This window comes from Oncorhynchus clarkii, chromosome 3 (assembly GCF_045791955.1).
Source record: "Oncorhynchus clarkii lewisi isolate Uvic-CL-2024 chromosome 3, UVic_Ocla_1.0, whole genome shotgun sequence".
Taxonomy (NCBI): domain Eukaryota; kingdom Metazoa; phylum Chordata; class Actinopteri; order Salmoniformes; family Salmonidae; genus Oncorhynchus; species Oncorhynchus clarkii.
In genome coordinates this window covers 89,670,988-89,685,090 of record NC_092149.1, presented here as the reverse complement: position 1 = coordinate 89,685,090, position 14,103 = coordinate 89,670,988, and the positions used below count along the sequence as shown (strand labels likewise).

Sequence of the window (14,103 nt, the reverse complement as noted above, 5' to 3'; positions counted from 1 at the left end):
CCTTTCCTTTCCTTTCCTTTCCCTTTCTCTTCCCTTCCCTTCCCTTCCCTTTCCTTTCCCTTCTCTTCCCTTCCCCTCCCCTTCCCTTCCCTTCCCTTCCCTTCCCTTTCTCTTCCCTTCCCTTCCCTTCCCTTTCTCTTCCCTTCCCTTCCCTTCCCTTTCTCTTCCCTTCCCTCCCTTTCCCCTTCCCTTCCCTTTCCCTTTCCCTTTCCCTCCCCTTCCCTTCCCTTCCCTTCCCTTTCCTTTCCTTTCCTTTCCTTTCTCTTCCCTTCCCTTCCCTTCCCTTCCCTTCCCTTTCCTTTCTCTTCCTTTCTCTTCCCTTCCCTTCCCTTCCATTTCTCTTCCCTTCCCTTCCCTTCCCTTCCCTTCCCTTTCTCTTCCCTCCCCTTCCCCTTTCCCTTTCCCTTTCCCTTCCCCTTCCCCTTCCCCTTCCCCTTCCCTTCCCCTTTCCCTTCCCTTTCCCTTTCCCTCCCCTTCCCTTCCCTTCCCTTTCCCTTTCCCTCCCCTTCCCTTCCCTTCCCTTCCCTTTCCTTTCTCTTCCCTTCCCTTCCCTTTCTCTTCCCTTCCCTTCCCTTTCTCTTCCCTTCCCTCCCCTTCCCCTTTCCCTTTCCCTTCCCTTTCCCTTTCCCTTTCCCTCCCCTTCCCTTCCCTTCCCTTTCCTTTCTCTTCCCTTCCCTTCCCTTTCTCTTCCCTTCCCTTCCCTTTCTCTTCCCTTCCCTTCCCTTCCCTTTCTCTTCCCTTCCCTTCCCTTCCCTTCCCTTTCTCTTCCCTCCCCTTCCCCTTCCCCTCCCCTTCCCCTTTCCCTTCCCCTTCCCCTTCCCCTTTCCCTTCCCTTTCCCTTTCCCTTTCCCTTTCCCTCCCCTTCCCTTCCCTTCCCTTCCCTTTCCTTTCTCTTCCCTTCCCTTCCCTTTCTCTTCCCTTCCCTTCCCTTCCCCTTTCCCTTCCCCTTTCCCTTTCCCTTTCCCTTTCCCTTTCCCTTTCCTTCCCCTTTCCCTTCCCCTCCCTCCCTTTCCTTCCCCTTCCCTTTCCTTTCCTTCCCCTTCCCTTCCCCTTTCCTTTCCTTTCCCTTCCCTTTCCTTCCCCTTCCCCTTTCCTTCCCCTTTCCCTTTCCTTCCCCTTCCCTTCCCCTTTCCTTCCCCTTCCCTTCCCCTTTCCTTTCCTTTCCCTTCCCTTCCCCTTCCCCTTTCCCTTTCCTTTCCTTCCCTTCCCCTTCCCTTCCCCTTTCCCTTTCCTTTCCCTTCCATTTCCCTCCCTTTCCTTTCCCTTTCCTTCCCCTTCCCTTCCCCTTTCCCTTTCCTTCCCCTTCCCTTCCCTTTCCTTTCCTTCCCCTTCCCCTTCCCCTTTCCTTTCCCTTTCCTTTCCCTCCCTTTCCTTTCCCTTCCCTTTCCCCTTTCCCTCCCTTTCCTTTCCCTTTCCTTCCCCTTCCCTTCCCCTTTCCCTTTCCTTCCCCTTCCCCTCCCCTTTCCCTTCCCTTCCCTTCCCCTTCCCTTCCCCTTTCCCTTCCCTTCCCTTCCCCTTCCCCTTTCCCTTGCCTTTCCTTCCCCTTCCCTTCCCCTTTCCCTTTCCTTTCCCTTTCCTTCCCCTTTCCTTTCCCTTCCCTTCCCCTTCCCCTTCCCCTTTCCCTTTCCTTTCCTTCCCCTTCCCCTTCCCTTCCCCTTTCCCTTTCCTTTCCCTTCCCTTTCCCTCCCTTTCCTTTCCCTTTCCTTCCCCTTCCCTTCCCCTTTCCCTTCCCTTCCCTTCCCCTTCCCCTTTCCCTTTCCTTTCCTTCCCCTTCCCCTTCCCTTCCCCTTTCCCTTTCCCTTTCCTTTCCCTTTCCTTTCCTTTCCCTTCCCCTCCCCTTTCCCTTCCCTTCCCTTTCCCTTTCCCTTTCCTTTCCTTTCCCTTCCCCTCCCCTTTCCCTTCCCTTCCCTTTCCCTTTCCTTTCCCTTCCCTTTCCTTTCCTTTCCTTTCCCTTCCCTTTCCCTTTCCCTTCCCTTTCCTTTCCTTTCCCTTCCTCTTCCCTTTCCCTTTCCCTTTCCTTTCCTTTCCTTTCCCTTCCCCTTCCCTTCCCCTTTCCCTTTCCCTTTCCCTTCCCTTTCCCTCCCTTTCCTTTCCCTTCCCTTTCCCTTCCCTTTCCTTTCCCTTCCCTTCCCCTTCCCCTTTCCCTTCCCTTTCCTTCCCCTTTCCCTTCCCTTCCCCTTTCCCTTTCCTTCCCTTCCCTTTCCTTCCCCTTTCCCTTCCCCTTCCTTTCCCTTCCATTTCCTTTTCCCTTCCCTTCCCTTCCCTTCCCCTTTCCTTCCCCTTCCCTTCCCCTTTCCCTTCCCTTTCCTTTCCCTTTCCCTTCCCCTTCCTTTCCCTTCCATTTCCTTTCCCCTTCCCTTCCCCTTCCCCTTTCCCTTTTCCTTCCCTTTCCTTTCCCTTTCCCTTCCCTTCCCTCCCCCTTCCTTTCCCTTTCCATTCCCTTCCCCTTTCCCTTCCCCTTCCTTTCCCTTCCCCTTTCCCTTCCCCTTTCCCTTCCCCTTCCTTTCCCTTTCCTTCCCCTTTCCCTTTCCTTTCCTTTCCCTTCCCTTTCCCTTTCCTTTCCCTTTCCTTTCCCTTCCCCTTTCCCTTCCCCTTCCTTTCCCTTTCCTTTCCCTTTCCCTTTCCTTTCCTTTCCCTTCCCTTTCCCTCCCTTTCCTTCCCCTTTCCCTTTCCTTTCCTTTCCTTTCCTTTCCCTTCCCTTTCCTTTCCTTTCCCTTCCCCTTCCTTTCCCTTCCCTTTCCTTTCCTTTCCTTTCTCTTCCCTTCCCTTCCCTTCCCCTTCCTTTCCCTCCCTTTCCCTTCCCTTCCCCTTTCCCTTCCCTTCCTTTTCCTTCCCTTTCCTTCCCCTTCTCCTTTCCCTTCCCTTCCTTTTCCTTCCCTTTCCTTCCCCTTCTCCTTTCCTTCCCCTTTTCCTTTCCCTTCCCTTCCCTTTCCCTCCCTTTCCTTCCCCTTCCCTTTTCATTTCCCTTCCCTTTCCTTCCCTTTCCTTTCCCTTCCCCTTTCCCTTCCCCTTCCTTTCCCTTCCCTTTCCTTTCCCGTTCCCTTCCCCTTCCCCTTCCTTTCCCTTTCCTTCCCCTTTCCCTTCCCCTTCCCCTTCCTTTCCCCTTCCTTCCCCTTCCCCTTTCCCTTCCCCTTCCCCTTCCTTTCCTTCCCCTTTCCCTTTCCCTTTCCTTTCCCCTTCCTTTCCTTCCCCTTTCCCTTTCCCTTTCCTTCCCCTTTCCCTCCCTTTCCCTCCCTTTCCCTCCCTTTCCTTCCCCTTTCCTTCCCCTTTCCCTTCCCTTTCCTTTCCCTTTCCCTTTTCAATAGCAACTATTTTAAAACCAATATATTTTATATGACTTTGAGATATGGAGTGGCGCACGTGCAAAATGAGAACTGGCCTATAGGTATCATGGGTAATAGTTTACAACTTCAGTGGTTTACAACTTCAGTAGTTTACATCTGGTACTAGTTTACAACTGATAGTAGTTTACAACTGGTAGTAGCCTACAACTGGTTTACAACTGGTAGTAGTTTACAACTGGTAGTAGCCTACAACTGGTAGTAGTTTACAACTTTAGTAGTTTACAACTGGTAGTAGTTTACAACTGGTAGTAGCTTACAACTGGTAGTAGCCTACAACTGGTTTACAACTGGTAGTAGTTTACAACTGGTAATAGTTTACAACTGGTTGTAGCCTACAACTGGTTTACAACTGATAGTAGTTTACAACTTCATTTGTTTACAACTGGTAGTAGTTTACAACTGGTTTACAACTGGTAGTAGCCTACAACTGGTTTACAACTGGTAGTAGCCTACAACTGGTTTACAACTGGTAGTAGTTTACAACTGGTAGTAGTATACAGACTTGGTGCTCCGGTACCGCTTGCTGTGCGGTAGCAGAGAGAACAGTCTATGACTTGGGGTGACTTTGACCATTTGTAGGGCCTTCCTCTGACACCGCCTGGTATAGAGGTCCTGGATGACAGGAAGCTTGGCCCCAGTGATGTACTGGGCCGTACACACTACCCTCTGTAGCGACTTGCGGTTGGATGCCGAGCAGTTACTGTACCAGGCGGTGATGCAACCAGTCAGGATGCTCTCGATGGTGCAGCTGTAGAACCTTTTGAGGATCTGAGGACCCATGCCAAATCTTTTCAGTCTCCTGAGGGGGAATAGGTTTTGTTGTGCCCTCTTCACAACTGTCTTGGTGTGTTTGGACCATGTTAGTTTGTTGGTGATGTGGACACCAAGGAACGTAAAGCTTTCAACCTGCTCCACTACAGCCCTGTCGATGAGAATGGGGGCGTGGCTCGGTCCTCCATTTCCTGTCGTCCACGATCAGCTCCTTTCTTATTCATGTTGAGGGAGTGGTTGTTGTCCTGGCAACACACTGCCAGGTCTCTGACCTCCTTCCTATAGGCTGTCTCATCATTGTCTGTGATCAGGCCTACCACTGTTGTCGAGATCTGGTGACTGAGACACACACACACACACACACACACACACAATTTAAAACACCATATGCTTCTTTGAGACCCCTCTTTTAAAAGTTACTGAGATATTTTCTTCTAGCCAAAATAATGTACAACTGGGCATTTTCATACACGACCCTAAGCATGATGGGATCAAATCAAATGTTATTGGTCTCGTACACATATTTTGCAGATGGGGACCGCAGGTGCAGCGAAATGCTTATAATATAAATGGTCATTGGTTAATTAACCATCACCAGATGTGTTATTGTTTTATTAACTTAGGAACCATTTTGGCAGTCCGTGAGCTTGGAAGTAGAAGGTTCTATCTGCAAAAATATGATTCTGAGATAATTGACTTTAAAGTTCCGAACCCTTATTGGTTTGAATGGTGTCGGCAATTTTTATCTTGTTTTCTTTCTAAGTTAACAACATGGATTGGTGTATTTCGACTACTATCTAGGTAGAGACCATTGAACAGAACAAGGCTCTGTCAATAACTCAATGCTGTTTTCATATATTGTATTTGTTTTAAACATGAGCTGGTAAAATGAAAGTGGGGCTTGGTGAATTGGCAGCACACGCAGTGATGTGGGCTGGTGTGGTTAAAATGCCAGGGCCAAATTCTTGTCCTACTCCACCCCTGTCCTTCAGTCACGCTCCTCCTTTAGAAGGCAAGACTCTTCTAGAACCAGACTGAACGCTACACTCACCACCCCTCCTTCAGTCATGCTCCTTTCCTGAGTCCTTGGAAAGATGCTGAGCCGCATGCAGAATGTGTCCCCTTCGTATAGCTTCTAGTCAGCAGAATGTGTTCCCTCCCTATAGCTTCTAGTCAGCAGAATGTGTTCCCTTCCTATAGCTTCTAGCCAGCAGAATGTGTTCCCTCCCTATAGCTCCTAGTCAGCAGAATGTGTTCCCTCCCTATAGCTCCTAGTCAGCAGAATGTGTTCCCTTCCTATAGCTTCTAGTCAGCAGAATGTGTTCCCTTCCTATAGCTCCTAGTCAGCAGAATGTGTTCCCTCCCTATAGCTCCTAGTCAGCAGAATGTGTTCCCTTCCTATAGCTTCTAGTCAGCAGAATGTGTTCCCTTCCTATAGCTCCTAGTCAGCAGAATGTGTTCCCTCCCTATAGCTCCTAGTCAGCAGAATGTGTTCCCTTCCTATAGCTTCTAGTCAGCAGAATGTGTTCCCTCCCTATAGCTCCTAGTCAGCAGAATGTGTTCCCTCCCTATAGCTTATAGGAAGCAGAATGTGTTCCCTCCCTATAGCTCCTAGTCAGCAGAATGTGTTCCCTTCCTATAGCTCCTAGTCAGCAGAATGTGTTCCCTCCCTATAGCTCCTAGTCAGCAGAATGTGTTCCCTTCCTATAGCTCCTAGTCAGCAGAATGTGTTCCCTTCCTATAGCTTCTAGTCAGCAGAATGTGTTCCCTTCCTATAGCTCCTAGTCAGCAGAATGTGTTCCCTCCCTATAGCTCCTAGTCAGCAGAATGTGTTCCCTTCCTATAGCTCCTAGTCAGCAGAATGTGTTCCCTCCCTATAGCTCCTAGTCAGCAGAATGTGTTCCCTTCCTATAGCTCCTAGTCAGCAGAATGTGTTCCCTCCCTATAGCTTCTAGTCAGCAGAATGTGTTCCCTTCCTATAGCTTATAGGAAGCAGAATGTGTTCCCTTCCTATAGCTCCTAGTCAGCAGAATGTGTTCCCTTCCTATAGCTCCTAGTCAGCAGAATGTGTTCCCTTCCTATAGCTCCTAGTCAGCAGAATGTGTTCCCTTCCTATAGCTCCTAGTCAGCAGAATGTGTTCCCTCCCTATAGCTTGTGGTATAAATAGCCATATGTTCTGTGATTGATTTGTGGATGGGTAAACTGGACAGTATGACATCAGTAACGTTGATTTGCTCCTCCTCTACACCTCAGTGACCCTCTGTCTGTTCTTCTCCAGGGTGAAGGAGCAGTTTCCTGGAACAGAGGTGGACATGTTTGCCCATTTCATAGGCGAGTCTCTGAAGAGGACCAAGGTCAGGGACTTTGTACCGTCTCAGGAGGAGATCGTAGCCTTACTGACCAGGCAGGAAATGACTACTACGGTCTACTGCCACGGAGGAGGATCCTGCAAGATCTCCATCAACTCACACACCACTGCTGGAGAGGTAACGAATGCTGCGTTGCTCTGACATGTCCACATCTCAACTACGCTGTCCTGTCCTATGTCCAGTTCTGTGGATTATACTAGAAAAAGTATGTTTTCCACAAGGAGTAGGAGCTGTAAAATACAGTATATACAGATGTGTTAATGTCCCTCTGTCCTCAGGTGGTGAGGTTTAGTCAGATGTGTTAATGTCCCTCTGTCCCCGGGTGGTGAGGTTTAGTCAGATGTGTTAATGTCCCTCTGTCCCCGGGTGGTGAGGTTTAGTCAGATGTGTTAATGTCCCTCCGTCCTGCCTGTCCCCGGGTGGTGAGGTTTAGTCAGATGTGTTAATGTCCCTCTGTCCCCAGGTCGTGAGGTTTAGTCAGATGTGTTAATGTCCCTCTGTCCCCGGGTGGTGAGGTTTAGTCAGATGTGTTAATGTCCCTCTGTCCCCAGGTCGTGAGGTTTAGTCAGATGTGTTAATGTCCCTCTGTCCCCGGGTGGTGAGGTTTAGTCAGATGTGTTAATGTCCCTCTGTCCTGCCTGTCCCCAGGTGGTGAGGTTCAGTCAGATGTGTTAATGTCCCTCTGTCCCCAGGTGGTGAGGTTCAGTCAGATGTGTTAATGTCCCTCTGTCCTGCCTGTCCCCAGGTGGTGAGGTTCAGTCAGATGTGTTAATGTCCCTCTGTCCCCAGGTGGTGAGGTTCAGTCAGATGTGGTAATGTCCTTCTGTCCCTCTGTCCCCAGGTGGTGAGGTTCAGTCAGATGTGTTAATGTCCCTCTGTCCCCAGGTGGTGAGGTTCAGTCAGATGTGTTAATGTCCCTCTGTCCCTCTGTCCCCAGGTGGTGAGGTTTAGTCAGATGTGTTAATGTCCCTCTGTCCCCAGGTGGTGAGGTTCAGTCAGATGTGTTAATGTCCCTCTGTCCCTCTGTCCCCAGGTGGTGAGGTTCAGTCAGATGTGGTAATGTCCCTCTGTCCCTCTGTCCCCAGGTGGTGGAGAAGTTGATCCGAGGCCTGGCCATGGAGGACAGTAGAAACATGTTTTCCCTGTTTCAACACAACACCACTACGGACCGGGCTGTGGAGAGCAGAGTCATCGTGGCTGACGTACTCGCCAAGTTTGAGAGGTGAGAGTTCAGCTGGAGAGATGCACAGAGAATAGACCTTTTTTGCCATTTATGAATTTGTTATTCAAAACTATTTTTTTTCTATACCTTAAGGGGTCCTAAAATTCCAAATCAAATAGCTAAATGATTCACAGTACGACCATATTAAACCAATATGTCAGTTTAGCACCCCCCACTGGTTACTGATGTGGTATACGCCTCATATTCCAGTCTGTGCCAGGTAAACAGTCCTGTAGCTTAGCATCCGTGTCATCAGACCACTTCCATATTGAGCACATCACTGGTACTTCCTGTTTGAGTTTTTGCTTGTAAGCAGGAATCAGGAAGATAGAGTTATGGTCATATTTGTCAAAGGGAGGGCTAGGGAGAGCCTTATATGCGTTTCTTGCCAACTCCTATGATCATTGTCACGCTGTTGTGGTGTTAGCAAGACAGCTCAAAGATATCATAACTACCCACAGAGAGATATCAGCATGACACATACATGATTAAATAATGTAGCTCTCATCTCTGACTCACACACTTCTTGAGTTTATTACTGTACATTTGCTGAGAAAAATGTTTGACATTGGTTGGTTGGTTGATTGATTGGCTGATTAATTGGTTGGTTGGTTGATTGATTGGCTGATTAATTGGTTGTTGTTGTTTTTTCTTGATTGACTAATTTCCAGGCTGTCAGGCAGTGAGGAAGTAGAGGAGGAGGGACAGTGGAAGCTCTACTTCAAACTCTACTGTTTCCTGGATGTAGAGAGCATGCCCAAGGAAGGGGTGGAGTTCGCTTTCATGTTCGAACAGGTCAGTTACTTCCTGGTCTGCCATTTTGCTATTATTAGACAGCCCTTGGATAGAGAAATACAGTGCCAACACCTGGATAGAGAAATACAGAATAAAATGTTGCATATAGTTGATAAGAAGAGGTACTTCGGGCGCTACCCTACAGCGCCAGAATACCTGGATCTAAATGTAAATTTATTTTAATGATAATGTCAAAGTAATATATTAATGTATTTTATTGATAATATAAATGTAATGTCATGTAAATATAATTTAATGTTCATGTAAATGTAATGTTGTAATATACATGTCTCCTCCAGGCTCATGAGTCTCTGACCAGCGGTCACCTCCCTGCCCCAGAAGACACCCTGCAGCACCTGGCCGCTCTCAGGCTCCAGTTCCTCCACGGAGACAAGGCCCGGGTCAGCTGGTCTCTGGACACCGTCTACCCTGTAGGCAGGCTCCGCGCACGCATCCTGCACTTCACCAAGGTAGGTAACGCTCCATCCAGGGGGTGCTGCTCTGCGGCTTGACCCTTTGTGTGCGAGTGTGTGTGTGTGTGTGCGTGCGTGCATTGCGTGTCTGTGTCTGAGTGCTATTTGGGGAGGTTGACAACTGAGGAAGTTCCACATTTCCGGTGTTCACTGTAACAAATGGACAAAAAAGTGTATTGTTTTGCTTTGGTGGACTAAGTGTATTATTTTGTATAGGTGGGCGCGGCCGGCGGGACGGGGTCAGGGGGCCACACCCTGGAGCGGAGGCGGACCAGCTTCCTGGACGGGACCCTGCGCCGCAGCGGGCTGAAGACGGGCTCCATGAAGAAACAGAAGATGGAGGAGGAACAGGTAGCCTAGCGGTTAGAGGAGGAACAGGTAGCCTAGCGGTTAGGCCAGGAACAGGTAGCCTAGCGGTTAGAGGAGGAACAGGTAGCCTAGCGGTTAGAGGAGGAACAGGTATCCTAGCGGTTAGAGAAAGAACAGGTAGCCTAGCGGTTAGAGAAGGAACAGGTAGCCTAGCGGTTAGAGGAGGAACAGGTAGCCTAGCGGTTAGAGGAGGAACAGGTAGCCTAGCGGTTAGAGGAGGAACAGGTAACCTAGCGGTTAGAGAAGGAACAGGTAGCCTAGCGGTTAGAGAAGGAACAGGTAGCCTAGCGGTTAGAGGAGGAACATGTAGCCTAGCGGTTAGAGAAGGAACAGGTAGCCTAGCGGTTAGAGGAGGAACAGGTAGCCTAGCGGTTAGAGGAGGAACAGGTAGCCTAGCGGTTAGAGGAGGATAAGGTAGCCTAGCGGTTAGAGAAGGAACAGGTAGCCTAGCGGTTAGAGGAGGATAAGGTAGCCTAGCGGTTAGAGGAGGATAAGGTAGCCTAGCGGTTAGAGAAGGAACAGGTAGCCTAGCGGTTAGAGGAGGAACAGGTAGCCTAGCGCTTAGAGGAGGAACAGGTAGCCTAGCGGTTAGAGGAGGAACAGGTAGCCTAGCGGTTAGAGGAGGAACAGGTAGCCTAGCGGTTAGAGGAGGAACAGGTAGCCTAGCGGTTAGAGGAGGATAAGGTAGCCTAGCGGTTAGAGAAGGAACAGGTAGCCTAGCGGTTAGAGGAGGATAAGGTAGCCTAGCGGTTAGAGGAGGATAAGGTAGCCTAGCGGTTAGAGAAGGAACAGGTAGCCTAGCGGTTAGAGGAGGAACAGGTAGCCTAGCGCTTAGAGGAGGAACAGGTAGCCTAGCGGTTAGAGGAGGAACAGGTAGCCTAGCGGTTAGAGGAGGAACAGGTAGCCTAGCGCTTAGAGGAGGAACAGGTAGCCCGGCGGTTAGGCCAGGAACAGGTAGCCTAGCGGTTAGAGGAGGAACAGGTAGCCTAGCGGTTAGAGGAGGAACAGGTATCCTAGCGGTTAGAGAAAGAACAGGTAGCCTAGCGGTTAGAGCAGGAACAGGTAGCCTAGCGGTTAGAGGAGGAACAGGTAGCCTAGCGGTTAGAGGAGGAACAGGTAGCCTAGCGGTTAGAGGAGGATAAGGTAGCCTAGCGGTTAGAGAAGGAACAGGTAGCCTAGCGGTTAGAGGAGGATAAGGTAGCCTAGCGGTTAGAGGAGGATAAGGTAGCCTAGCGGTTAGAGAAGGAACAGGTAGCCTAGCGGTTAGAGGAGGAACAGGTAGCCTAGCGCTTAGAGGAGGAACAGGTAGCCTAGCGGTTAGAGGAGGAACAGGTAGCCTAGCGGTTAGAGGAGGAACAGGTAGCCTAGCGCTTAGAGGAGGAACAGGTAGCCCGGCGGTTAGAGGAGGAACAGGTAGCCCGGCGGTTAGAGGAGGAACAGGTAACCTAGCGGTTAGAGGAGGAACAGGTAACCTAGCGGTTAGAGGAGGAACAGGTAGCCTGGCGGTTAGAGGAGGAACAGGTAGCCCGGCGGTTAGAGAAGGAACAGGTAGCCTAGCGGTTAGAGGAGGAACAGGTAGCCTAGCGGTTAGAGGAGGAACAGGTAGCCTAGCGGTTAGAGGAGGAACAGGTAGCCTGGCGGTTAGAGGAGGAACAGGTAGCCTAGCGGTTAGAGGAGGAACATGTAGCCTAGCGGTTAGAGGAGGAACAGGTAGCCTAGCGGTTAAAGGAGGAACATGTAGCCTAGCGGTTAGAGGAGGAACAGGTAGCCTAGCGGTTAGAGGAGGAACAGGTAGCCTAGCGGTTAGAGAAGGAACAGGTAGCCTAGCGGTTAGAGGAGGAACAGGTAGCCTAGCGGTTAGAGAAGGAACATGTAGCCTAGCGGTTAGAGGAGGAGCAGGTAGCCTAGCGGTTAGAGGAGGAACAGGTAGCCTAGCGGTTAGAGAAGGAACAGGTAGCCTAGCGGTTAGAGGAGGAACAGGTAGCCTAGCGGTTAGAGGAGGAACAGGTAGCCTAGCGGTTAGAGGAGGAACAGGTAGCCTAGCGCTTAGAGGAGGAACAGGTAGCCCGGCGGTTAGAGGAGGAACAGGTAGCCCGGCGGTTAGAGGAGGAACAGGTAACCTAGCGGTTAGAGGAGGAACAGGTAACCTAGCGGTTAGAGGAGGAACAGGTAGCCCGGCGGTTAGAGGAGGAACAGGTAGCCCGGCGGTTAGAGAAGGAACAGGTAGCCTAGCGGTTAGAGGAGGAACAGGTAGCCTAGCGGTTAGAGGAGGAACAGGTAGCCTAGCGGTTAGAGGAGGAACAGGTAGCCCGGCGGTTAGAGGAGGAACAGGTAGCCTAGCGGTTAGAGGAGGAACATGTAGCCTAGCGGTTAGAGGAGGAACAGGTAGCCTAGCGGTTAGAGAAGGAACATGTAGCCTAGCGGTTAGAGGAGGAACAGGTAGCCTAGCGGTTAGAGGAGGAACAGGTAGCCTAGCGGTTAGAGAAGGAACAGGTAGCCTAGCGGTTAGAGGAGGAACAGGTAGCCTAGCGGTTAGAGGAGGAACAGGTAGCCTAGCGGTTAGAGGAGGAACAGGTAGCCTAGCGGTTAGAGGAGTTTAGAGAACCGTTCGAATCCCAGCTCCGACTGGAAACATCTGGTGTAGTCAGTGAAACCAGAGGGTTGCTGACATCATCCTGGATATTGTCGCCTGTTGTTATGCCCTTGAGCAAGGTACTAAGTCTTGGCTGGTTCTTGTTCAGATGCTAGAGATGTGGGTGAAGGAGGAGACCTCAGCCACCAGAACCTCCATCTTAGAGAAGTGGTCCCGTCTCCAGGGACTGGACCAGCACACAGCCATGCTCAAATACATGAACATCATCAAGGAGTGGCCTGGATATGGGTCCACACTGTTCGACGTGGAGGTAAATACATACATACAGGTGTAATGTGATGATACTGTGGTGAATAGGGCTAGGGATGATACTGTGTTGAATAGGGCTAGGGATGATACTGTGGTGAATAGGGCTAGGGATGATACTGTGGTGAATAGGGCTAGGGAGGATACTGTGGTGGATAGGGATGATACTGTGGTGAATAGGGCTAGGGATGATACTGTGGTGAATAGGGCTAGGGATGATACTGTGGTGAATAGGGCTAGGGAGGATACTGTGGTGAATAGGGATAGGGATGATACTGTGGTGAATAGGGCTAGGGATGATACTGTGGTGAATAGGGCTAGGGATGATACTGTGGTGAATAGGGCTAGGGATGATACTGTGGTGAATAGGGCTAGGGATGATACTGTGGTGAATAGGGCTAGGGATGATACTGTGGTGAATAGGGCTAGGGATGATACTGTGGTGAATAGGGCTAGGGATGATACTGTGGTGAATAGGGCTAGGGATGATACTGTGGTGAATAAGGCTAGGGATGATACTGTGGTGAATAGGGCTAGGGATGATACTGTGGTGAATAGGGCTAGGGATGATACTGTGGTGAATAGGGCTAGGGATGATACTGTGGTAAATAAGGCTAGGGATGATACTGTGGTGAATAGGGCTAGGGATGATACTGTGGTGAATAGGGCTAGGGATGATACTGTGGTGAATAAGGCTAGGGATGATACTGTGGTGAATAAGGCTAGGGATGATACTGTGGTGAATAGGGCTAGGGATGATACTGTGGTGAATAGGGCTAGGGATGATACTGTGGTGAATAGGGCTAGGGAGGATACTGTGGTGAATAGGGATAGGGATGATACTGTGGTGAATAGGGCTAGGGATGATACTGTGGTGAATAGGGCTAGGGAGGATACTGTGGTGAATAGGGCTAGGGAGGATACTGTGGTGGATAGGGATGATACTGTGGTGAATAGGGCTAGGGATGGCACTGTGGTGAATAGGGCTAGGGATGATACTGTGGTGAATAGGGCTAGGGATGATACTGTGGTGAATAGGGCTAGGGATGATACTGTGGTGAATAGGGCTAGGGAGGATACTGTGGTGAATAGGGCTAGGGAGGATACTGTGGTGGATAGGGATGATACTGTGGTGAATAGGGCTAGGGATGACACTGTGGTAAATAGGGCTAGGGATGATACTGTGGTGAATAGGGCTAGGGATGATACTGTGGTGAATAGGGCTAGGGATGATACTGTGGTGAATAGGGCTAGGGATGATACTGTGGTGAATAAGGCTAGGGATGATACTGTGGTGAATAGGGCTAAGGATGATACTGTGGTGAATAAGGCTAGGGATGATACTGTGGTGAATAGGGCTAGGGATGATACTGTGGTGAATAGGGCTAGGGATGATACTGTGGTGAATAGGGCTAGGGATGATACTGTGGTGAATAGGGCTAGGGATGATACTGTGGTGAATAGGGCTAGGGATGATACTGTGGTGAATATGGCTAGGGATGATACTGTGGTGAATAGGGCTAGGGATGATACTGTGGTGAATAAGGCTAGGGTATTTGATTCATTAATTCCTTTTACTTTGTATCTGACCTGCTGTATGTCTCTGTTTCCTCAGTGTAAAGAAGGAGGCTTTCCTCATGACCTGTGGCTGAGTGTGAGTGCAGAGAACGTGTCGGTCTACAAGAGAGGAGAACCCAAACCTCTGGAGACGTTCCCCTACGAACACATCATCTTTTTCGGATCTCCCCAGGCCACTACTTATAAAATCACAGTGGACGACAGAGAGATGTTCTTTGAGACACCTCTGGTATAGTATAACACCGTAATACAACATTATAGAAGCAGTAGCTTGGTCCCAGG

At 50.0% G+C, this 14,103-nt stretch overlaps 1 protein-coding gene across 1 annotated transcript in view; it reads left to right on the top strand.

Moving 5' to 3' along the window:
- LOC139405547 (unconventional myosin-X-like) overlaps window positions 1–14,103 on the top strand; it is a 252,096-nt gene that overhangs the window by 236,666 nt on the left and 1,327 nt on the right. The window contains exons 33-39 of the mRNA XM_071147963.1: window positions 6,395–6,602; window positions 7,571–7,707; window positions 8,379–8,502; window positions 8,802–8,972; window positions 9,192–9,326; window positions 12,086–12,247; window positions 13,859–14,050. Of these exons, the coding sequence (XP_071004064.1) occupies window positions 6,395–6,602; window positions 7,571–7,707; window positions 8,379–8,502; window positions 8,802–8,972; window positions 9,192–9,326; window positions 12,086–12,247; window positions 13,859–14,050 (1,129 nt within the window). The remainder of the gene's footprint in view (window positions 1–6,394; window positions 6,603–7,570; window positions 7,708–8,378; window positions 8,503–8,801; window positions 8,973–9,191; window positions 9,327–12,085; window positions 12,248–13,858; window positions 14,051–14,103) is intronic.